At 42.1% G+C, this 10265-nt stretch overlaps 1 protein-coding gene across 2 annotated transcripts; it reads left to right on the top strand.

Annotated features, from left to right (window-relative positions):
* The first annotated feature begins 17 nt into the window (after positions 1 to 17).
* On the top strand, positions 18 to 10154 carry csnk1e (casein kinase 1, epsilon). 2 transcript variants are annotated; one of them, XM_062531788.1, is made up of 11 exons: positions 18 to 228; positions 2228 to 2318; positions 3634 to 3744; positions 4008 to 4156; positions 4415 to 4643; positions 4862 to 5032; positions 6476 to 6624; positions 6852 to 7047; positions 7425 to 7564; positions 7729 to 7795; positions 8016 to 10154. In XM_062531788.1, exons 2-10 carry the CDS (start codon positions 2243 to 2245, stop codon positions 7759 to 7761), a joined length of 1254 nt encoding a protein of 417 aa, XP_062387772.1. In that variant the 5' UTR covers positions 18 to 228; positions 2228 to 2242; the 3' UTR covers positions 7762 to 7795; positions 8016 to 10154. The 2 variants fall into 2 exon arrangements, with proteins under 2 accessions (XP_062387772.1, XP_062387771.1); XM_062531787.1 differs by having other exon boundaries at positions 8013 to 10154.
* Positions 10155 to 10265: the final 111 nt, after the last annotated feature.

The raw sequence follows: 10265 nt of genomic DNA, 5'->3' as shown, positions 1-10265 counted from the left end.
TGCGTTGCAAGCATCGAGAGGGGGAGATAGACTGAGGCAGAGACGGGCATTCGCAGTGAAGCTTCTCAGGGACTATCAACAGGGCGTACTATAGAACGCAAGAGGAAAATTGGGGTATGAGCTCCGTCAGAATCCGCTCCCATCCTTCGCTGCCCAAGGCTCAGTCTGACTGACAACCATCGGTTCAGCACCACCACCGCCTAACCTCTCAGATAAGCCCAATATCGGGTAAGAATGATGCCAACAAACCGCCGAAACCAGGGGGGAAAGGTGTAGGAGCTTGTTTCGCCCAAACGGTAGTGTTGTATTCGGAGCATCGTAGAGGGGGAGGGGGCGATTTCAGATGACTATCCACACAAGCGTAGCCTATAGTATACCCCAGTGTTAGGGTGCGGCAAGGAAAAATTACAGTATTTTTGTTTACAACATGGACGACCGAACACTAAAGTTCTGAATTCGTCGGCGACATTTTATATCAAAATGGTGTTGCTTGTGGTTTCTAGCTAAACGAGCATCCTTACTAGAACATAACAGTGCTCCTTTCAGTGTTAGCAGGCTAGCTATTACTACGAAATGAGCTCCCATAAAACAATATAGCACTGCACTGTACAAACACCCTTTCGTGTAGAATCTTTGTAAATGTTATTTTGTTACAATTTCACTGTCTCTGCTGGAAAAAATGCACCTATCGCTACATTGTAAAGCCACTTTCCACCATAGCTACATTAGACTGGTATCGACAACTAATGTAGACAGTGTTGTAGGCTAAAAGAATGACGTATTGTAGCCCTCGAAATACTAATGAAACAAATCCAACATATCGGAATTATTCTTATTTGTACCCTACTCTTAATATTCGTGAAATACTTCAGATGGTGACAAGGCAGTGGCACCTAAGGACACGAAACGATGCACAGGGTCGATGTACTCTTTTGAGCGTATGCATGGGAAGAGTAGTAATAGTTTATGAATATTGCAGATGGTGAAACATCCACGAGACCCCTTAGTTCCTGGTTCGCCTTGTTTAGGTGTATGCATGCAACTTAATATTACATTTAACGCTCGGTAGAATAATTCCGTGCACAGATGCAAGATCAGGCGTACAAATCTTAGCCCATTTCAGCGACCCTTATATACCCTGGAATATCAGTCTTCGAAATACGAATATACGAAACAGCCATAAAATCATTACATCACTGCTATGCAAGTGGCGTTGAGAGGGTCTGGTTTAAAGCTAGGAAATCGAGTGACAGTGGAATGGCGCGTTATGTTGACATTAAGCATGTTATTAAGTTCCAGACGAGGGATCTGTTGTGTCAACACCTTGAAACCCCGACCGCAGGTCACCAGAGGAAATTGTTGCCTAAATGTTGGGGTTTGCCTGTTTCAGATGATTGGTCTGGTTCTTTGTGACTTTGAGTCAAGTCAAGTTTTTTGTAGGCTTTATGCGCAGTATCTATTAGGATCTAATAGTCCAACTGTCTGCTAGTTCAAAGGTCCATTGAGGATCGGCTCAGATGTCCTGTCAGTGGATGTATAGCCTCATGAGGAAAACAAGAGGTCTTTCAATAGGCTTACTTTACAGTTAAGAATTGGTCAACATTGCGGAAGGTTTTGTGATGTCTTTTTCCTTTTGATTTTGAACCTAATTTGAAATTCGCGGTGACAAGCATAGCCTGCCCTTTGGCGTTGCAGTGGTTGAAAATGTGGCGTGGTTCTTAGTGATAAATAAATGATGACTCCTCTCCAGTATCACGTGCTGCTGAAGACCCACTTCCACCGGTCCCTTGATTTTATCATGTGCCCTGATTCTGCACATCATCCACCTCTAGCCTTTTAGTTACATGAATTATAGGCTTATACCCTCCATATCTGTACAACAAACCTATTACAACCATTCCGACATAATGCATTTTCATCTTTGTAAATTCTATATCACAAAATGTAAATCAAGGCGTTAATATTCCATATGTATAGTCACCTAAATCATGAAGGGACACCCTTAAGAGAACTGATTGGGTTTATTGGCAGTTTGGGAGATAGACTGCTTTTATTTTGCTGGCAGGTGACTATCAGCAGTTAAGATGAGTACCAGTCCTTGCTAAAAAAGAATGTAGTTTGACAATTGAGCTTTGACTCCTTTTTACCAGATGACTGTTTTTGGCAATTTGATTGAGTTTGGTCTATTCTAGAGTTGTTAGTTTTGTTATTCTATTTTACTTCGTAGCGGACTCGCACAAACATGGAGCTGAGAGTGGGGAATAAGTATCGGCTTGGGCGCAAGATTGGCAGTGGCTCTTTTGGTGACATATACTTAGGTGAGTCCACGTCCTGCTTTCATTATTGTTCAGTGGGGATTCCTCCAGTAAATATGTTGTGTTCACCAATTTTCTAAATGCCTGTTTTACATATTTCCTACTGTTATGAGATGCCATGTCATGTGTAGCCATATATGCATTATTTTAACTGGTTACCAGTACCAATAACTATTGTCTGTCATTTGTACTTACATTATGTTAATTACGTTTATGCACAGGTTTGGGTGTGCGCATGCGCGTGTGGCAGTAGCTCAACACGCTTTATGTACACACACACTAAAATCAATGGGAGCACACATATGTCCACTGCACTGTAGATAGATACAGTGAGGAGCACATGTATTTGATACCCTGCTAAAACAGGAATATAAAATCATCATTTGACAATTGATCTTAATGCCTTAACTCAAAAAATTAGTACAAATCAAACCGCCAAGGACACCAATTTTCTTTGTGATTGAAGAATGTATCGTAAATAGATAAATGTTTTCCTTAAATGCTAGGGGAAGGAAGTATTTGACCCCCTATGTAACCCTATGGGAATTTAACACATAGGGTTAACATAGGGGCAGGCAGATTTTTATTTTTAAAGGCCAGCTATTTCATGGATCTAGGATATTATGCATCCCGATAAATTTCCCTTGGCCTTTGAAATTAAAATAGCCCCACATCATCACATACCCTTCACCATAGCTAGAGATTGGCATGGTGCTTTTTCCAGTAGGCCTATTAGCCTGTTTGATTTGCATTGAGCTCAATGAGCATCAAACAGGCTAATAGGCCTACTGGAAAAAGCACCATGCCAATCTCTAGCTATGGTGAAAGGTATGTAATGATGTGGGGCTATCTTAATTCCAACGGCCAAGGGAACTTTATCAGGATGCATAATATCCTGAATCCATAAAATAGCTGGCCTTAAAAAATAAAAATCTGCCCGCCCCTATGTTAACCCTATGTGTTGAATTCCCATAGGGTTACATTGGGGGTCAAATACTTACTTCCCCCTAGCATTTAGGAAGAACATTTATTTATTTACGAAACATTCTTCCATCACAAAGAAAATTGGCGTACTTAGCGGTTTTATTTTTACTCAATTTTTGAATTAAGACATTAAGATCAATTGTCAAATGACGATTTTATATTCCTCTTTTTAGGCAACTTTAGCATGGTATCAAATACATTTTCTCCTCACTGTATAGATACTTTGTTGATCCTCAAGGGGAAATTCAAGGGGAAATTCAAGATACACTGTAGATGAGTGTAAAGGTGTAGTAAATGAATACATGTCCAAATGTAAATGTGTGTGCCCTACCAGGTGCCAACATCGCCACAGGAGAGGAGGTGGCCATAAAGCTGGAATGTGTGAAGACCAAACACCCTCAGCTACACATAGAGAGCAAGTTCTACAAGATGATGCAGGGAGGAGGTTGGTTGAATATGTTTGACTTGTCAGTTTGTCTTAATGGGACAGGCGTGTGAAGTTTGTTTTCAGCAACATTTCTTAGATGTAGTCCAGTGATGGGGATTAATAATTAATAATTTGATGCATTTTAGCTACATGCTCAGAACTGTAACATTCAGAGACGTCATCTTTAATGTTTGCTGCTCTGTTACCCTGAGCAGTCTGTTGTCACAATGTAGTGGATGAGTTGACATTAATGTCCATATTTTTCCTCTCTTCCCCATTAGTTGGCATTCCCTCTATAAAGTGGTGTGGGGCAGAGGGGGACTACAATGTCATGGTTATGGAGCTTCTGGGTCCTAGCCTGGAGGACCTCTTCAATTTCTGCTCCCGAAAGTTCAGCTTGAAGACTGTGCTCTTACTTGCCGACCAAATGGTACAATGGACCTCTTAGAATTTTTTTTTTTCTCTCACTCTCTCCAGCTCGCAGTCTCAATTTATTCCTTTCCCTATTTAACAGTCTCTTGTCCACTGACACACTTCTGGGGAGAGTAGGTTAAATTCCTCATTGCATCCAGTGTGGGTCACAGCGAGTAAATTAGTGTCTTGTGAAGCTTGTTCATCTATGGTGTTGCCTCCACAATGTAGCAGCATTGCTGCACTGCTGTCTCTAACGCATCCCTGTGCTGTGCAGATAAGCCGCATTGAGTACATCCACTCCAAGAATTTCATCCATCGCGACGTCAAACCCGACAACTTTCTCATGGGCCTGGGCAAGAAGGGAAACCTGGTCTACATCATCGACTTTGGTCTGGCCAAGAAATACCGTGACGCCCGCACCCACCAGCACATCCCCTACCGGGAGAACAAGAACCTGACTGGCACTGCCCGCTATGCTTCAATCAATACGCATCTGGGCATCGGTGAGGGCAGCTAAAGACGTGTTGTCATTGTGCACATGGAAGTTTTAGTGAAGTGCTCCCATCTACCTTGTCAAAGCAATGTGTTTTCAACTGAACTATGTTCTTCTTTTCTATGTCTTTTGAAATGCTTAGACCGGGCTCCCTTATTATTTTGCGGAACACTTGTGTTAGCTTGAGGACTCACTATTATGATCTCTCTTGCCATTGTCCCCCTTCAGAGCAGTCGAGGCGTGATGACCTGGAGTCCCTAGGCTACGTGCTCATGTACTTCAACCTGGGCTCCTTGCCTTGGCAAGGCCTTAAGGCCGCCACCAAGAGGCAGAAGTACGAGCGCATCAGCGAGAAGAAAATGTCCACGCCCATCGAGGTGCTGTGCAAGGGCTATCCATGTGAGTTCCCATGGCTATGCTTTTGTTTACTGTGTGAGCGCATGGCTAGGCATGTGGACCGGGACATGAACTGTGCAACAGAATATGCATTCCAAATTTGGTGTGTATTAGTTTTGTCGTTTTGTCTCTGTGATTGATATGTTGAATGCAGTAGGGAGTGTTTTCGCAATTTGTTGCTCAAAACCGAAGGCCAGATGCACTAAGCTTTTAGCGGCTTTTGTCAAGCTCAAACATGCAGTCTTCAGCTCCCAGAACTATGCATGAAATGTGTCATGCATGGAGAAGCCATAAGGCAAATATTTTGTCACCCAGAAATGACCAGTTAGACTGCCGGGTTTTTTTTATTAAGTGCATTTTGCAGGACATTCTGCCTGTGTGCAGTGTAAAAGGTTGAGATATGTGTGAACCCTCTCAGTCAGCATCAGTGCAGCAGTGACAGTCATGATGAAGACGTAAGATATTAAAAGTTGAAACATTCAAAGCATTTGGGGAGTTTTGCTGTAGTTTAAAGAAAATCATTTTGGGACACTGAGGGTTATAGGTTATTCCAAATAACAATAATGATAAGGTATGGCTTTATCAGACAACTAGTTTTGGTATCATCTGCTAATTCATTTAGATGAAATGGACATGTGAAACACATGTGGTGTTGCCACCAGACATCCTGCATGTATACTAGGTAGTTCTTTGGAACATGTTGCAAAATTAAAGAAAAGCTGTCAAAGCACGTTATTACAGAACATATCACCTAAAGACACCAGTGGCATCTAAGCAAGCTTTTATCAGAGCTGTGGGTACTTTTTTGCAAGATTTTACCTGTTTTTGGGTGTGGATTTAGACCAAACTCTTTATTGCTGCTTCAAGTTATGATCTTGTTACAATCACAGTCATGTTCTCTGTGGTGTGCTACTGTTGCGCGAATTTGAGTTAGATTTCCTATTCTTGGCTTGTTTACCAGCTCATATTTGAGTTATCCACTGCGTTGCACTCAATACCATTAGTGGGTGTCCTGATTAACTGTGATTATTGCCACCACAGGCCGCATTCTACAGTGGAATATGGCCCATATTGATGCTCATCTATGAATGAGTGTTGTATTCCATGAAGTTGTTTCAGATAAGATAAGAGAAGATAAGATAATACTTTTACTGTCTGTTTACATGGAAATTTGCCTTGCATTACAGCTCAGCAATCAGCATAGAAAGACATTAAAAAATAACAGTCAAGATCATAAAATAAAGATCATAAAAGTTTCCGATGTGGAGTTATTTCCTGAAATGCATAATAATATGTATTAACTAAGAAGAAAATAGTGTGTGAGCGTGGGTTTGAGTACCATGGTGGTCCTGAGCTTTCTCTGTTGGATATTTGAGTGATATTGTGAAAGCATAGCTGGGTGCTGCCTTAAATATTAATCTTTGAACTGGTGCTCTATTTTTGCAGCTGAGTTTTCCACCTACCTGAATTTCTGTCGCTCTTTGCGCTTTGATGACAAGCCAGACTATTCGTACCTTCGTCAGCTCTTCAGAAATTTGTTCCACAGACAAGGCTTCTCCTACGACTATGTCTTTGACTGGAACATGCTTAAGTTTGTGAGTACTAATCCTGGCCTTTAACTATCAGCAAACTACTTTTTGTGACTATAGACAGTGATTAATTTCAAGTTTTATGACCGCATGATGTGAAATTCACTGCATTAAACATAGCAGTAATGAATGTGTGTCAGAAGGTCTACTGTACTCAATTCTCAGTGCTGTCAATGTGGGTCTCATCACCAAGTGCCAACTGACATTCTCTCCGCTTCACTTTTGACTTGCAGGGCGCCAGCAGAACGGCAGAAGAGGGCGATCGGGAGAGGAGGGGAGGCGAGGAGCGCGACGAGCGAATTGGTGTGGGGCCACGAGGGTTGGCTGCGCGGGGTCACCCACCTGGCCCCAACCCCTCTGCACCCAACCGGGTGAGAAATGGCCCTGAACAGGCCATCTCCAACCCCGCCTCGCGAGTCCAGCAGTCTGGTGAGTGTCTCATAGGGTGCCTCTCGTTCGTCTTTTTTATATATCCTCCCTTCCTTCCTCGGTCCTCGTTCCCACTGATATAGATCAAAAATGATGGGGCGGCAACAATGGGATAGTCTATCCAGTGCTAGTTATAGATCAGGGGGAACAAGCCCGGAGGACCGAGCATTGAGGATCGAGGAGAGAGGTTGAGAATGGGCCATAGTGTTTACCTACCCACCTGCCTAGTTTGTGTACCTACAGTGCCCTCCAAAAGTATTGGAACACATGCTTAAAGTTAAATATAAAATCATCTTTTGGAAATTGATCTTAATGCCTTAAATGAAAAAATGAGGACATTACCCATACCTGTCTGGTGCCTCTTCCTCTGCCTGCAGGGAACACGTCGCCTCGGGCTATCTCGCGTGCGGAGCGGGAGAGGAAAGTCAGTATGCGCCTCCACCGAGGGGCACCCGCCAACGTGTCTTCGTCTGACCTCACTGCCCGCCACGACCAGTCTCGCATTTCCACGTCACAGGTGAGTGACTCCGTTTGGTCATTGCTGTCTGTCGGCTGGGTGGTTCTCTAGAAATCAGTCTTTTTTTGTTCTTTTTTCAAGTTTGTTTGCGAGATATAGTTGGAATGAAGTTTAAACTCTGACTCTAGTTAATGGTTGCACGTTCTTGACATTGCACCCTGCAGGTCAGCATGCCGTTCGAGCACCTAGGGAAGTGAGTCCTTCAGCTCCATGCACACTGGATACTGACTGGTGAGAGACGTCCACCCATGCACTTCCTCACACCACTGTGTACCATTGATTTCCATTTTAATGCCAACATGACTTGCAAATAAAAAATGTTTCAATAATGGAATATATGCGGCTGAATTTCTCACATTAATAATTTGAGCTGGTTTGAGCTGCAATACTTGGAATGTGCTGATGTTTTTTTTTCTTTCTTTCTTTCCTCTCTCTAAACCTGCTTCAGTAGGGCATCAGGTGACACCCCTTGCTCCAGATTCTTTTGGTTTTGTTTGTTGTTTTTAAATGTTGCCAGCGAGACAGACAGATGGACACTGAAGGAATGAATGGGAAAAAAGAGGCTGAATGGGTGTGAGTTGATGGAGTTGCAGAAGTTGGCCAAGAGAGGTCCTTACTCATCTTCAACCAAAAGTCATTCAGGGGAAAGAAAAACAAACAATATTTTTCTCCTCACTCTGAAGACTGAACTATCCTGCATTATTCCCCACATGTTCTCCATTCGACTATGTCCTCATCACAACTGGGACACTGTCCCTTTCCCAGTATGTCATTGGCAGGCCTGGAATGATCCAAGGTGATAGATTGATGCATCTAGTTTTAATTGTTCCTACAGAGAATGTAGCTGTTAGCATGTGCATATTCCAATCTGTGAGAAGTGAACATGTTAGTCTTTCACCAGTGTAATTTGCACACTCAAAGCCCATGGTACCTGTCTTCATTCTGGTTGTGCTTTGTTTTGTTTTAATCTGTTATATTAATTGTAGGACAGCCAGGATATATCAGTCACTCTAAGATGGGTGGTTTATTATGTATTTGTGATTTATCGGAGAAGTGAAATTGAAGAGAGAGAGAAAGAGAGAGGGAGAGAGAGAGAGAAGGAAAATGAAGTCTAAGAGAAAGATGTAGGAAAGAATACAGAGGGCAGAGATAGAAAGCTTTGGGAAGTGGAGATTAGTGCAGGTGCTCTGTTGGGAGTACAGGATGGAAAGGCACAGGGTTGGATCTTTGCCCTTCTCTTGCCAATGTCTTACTTGTCGTATTCTCTGTCGATGTGATCATGAATTTTCTGTGACCAAGTTGACAACAAGCTAACGTCAAGGGCCATGGGCCTGGTGGCTAAGATGGAAACACTTCATTGTTCTCCTTTTTTTTATTTCCGAAATACCCACTTGAGCCCATTTCCTTTTTTAAATCCATACATACGCCTGTGGAGGTGATATTTCACTTTTTTGTTTTGGTGCCACACCACTCCAAGACTTGAGTCACATGCGGACAGTGGACACTGACCTTTCTCAATGTGTTTGACTAGAGACTGCGAAAAAGGAAAAAAAATCAGCCAACTATCGTGGCAGTAATTCTTATGATTGTTCTTATTGTCAACATTTTTTTTTTACTTTTTAATTATGTTGTTTCTGGAGACCTGGTGGGATGGGGGGCATGAAGTAGAATGACATTTCTTTACTTTTTTTACGTCACTGTAATTTTTCTGTGTAAAGCCAAAATGTTGTTGGTTGTTTCGAGGTGTAATGTAGAAAAACTAAAATGCTTAAACCTGGGGAGGGATCAGAGTTTTATGAAATATATATACACATTATATATATATATATATATATTAAAAAGTACTAAATTTGAGTGGGACTCAAAGTGTCACCTTGCTTACTGGGTCATTTAACAGCACTGCTGGTTATCAGCTTTCCTATTATGTCATCTTCTCTGAAGTGATATGTGAAGCTTTTCTCAAAGGAGTGTCATGCTCAGGTGAAATTGTTTGACTGAAGGTGTGGGAGAGGCTTACTAAGTGATGGGCATTGTTTTATTTTTAGTAATGTTTCCCACTAACAACCTTTTTATGTTTCCCTGTGTGTCTGCCTAAATGTGTATGGACTACACCCAATGACAGTCCCTTATATGTATGAGGGGGCGGGGGACGGATGGGTTGAACCCTAATATGGGGGTCTTGACTTGATATTTTGCTCCTGGAAACTTCCATCGGTCATTTAGATTACAGTTACTTTTGATTCAACATCAACATATCTTCCAGAAAGGAGGAATTCTGATGGATTGTGATGTGTTGGCCATCTCTGTTTGTGCATCCTGATCCTGTCACTGTGGTGCAGTCACAGCAAGACTGTTCATGCCATGTCAGCAGGCTGTTTAAACGACCCAGTAGCAATGTTACCAAGGGAGGAAGGGGTTCTGGGTGGTATAGGGCTAGAAAATATTATGGGTCAGGAAAGTATAGGGGGACAAAGATTCACTTTCTGTATTGTGTACTGATATCTTGTACAGTTCTTTAACACACTTTAACTTTATTTACAACAGTATTTGTGTATATTTTATGAAGTAATAATAAAAAGTAAACAAAACAGTCCTGCGTTTTCTTGAAGTTAATTTTCCTTTCTCCAGGCACAGGTTGGGTGAGGGAAACCATGTCAGATGACAGATTTCGTTCACATTCAGCACATTTTTGCTCTGTAGA

Source organism: Sardina pilchardus, chromosome 3 (genome assembly GCF_963854185.1).
Source record: "Sardina pilchardus chromosome 3, fSarPil1.1, whole genome shotgun sequence".
Taxonomy (NCBI): Eukaryota; Metazoa; Chordata; class Actinopteri; order Clupeiformes; family Clupeidae; genus Sardina; species Sardina pilchardus.
The sequence above is the reverse complement of the archived record's forward strand: the minus strand, read 5'-3'. Positions and strand labels throughout refer to the sequence as shown.

What these genes read in the sequence shown, in the direction of transcription:
- csnk1e (XM_062531788.1), top strand. Translation starts at nt 2,243, where the DNA reads ATGGAGCTGAGAGTGGGGAATAAGTATCGGCTTGGGCGCAAGATTGGC. An exon ending in ACTGGAACATGCTTAAGTTT is followed by an intron (nt 6,625 to 6,851) that starts GTGAGTACTAAT and finishes TTTGACTTGCAG; the next exon opens with GGCGCCAGCAGAACGGCAGA. An exon ending in CTCGCATTTCCACGTCACAG is followed by an intron (nt 7,565 to 7,728) that starts GTGAGTGACTCC and finishes TGCACCCTGCAG; the next exon opens with GTCAGCATGCCGTTCGAGCA.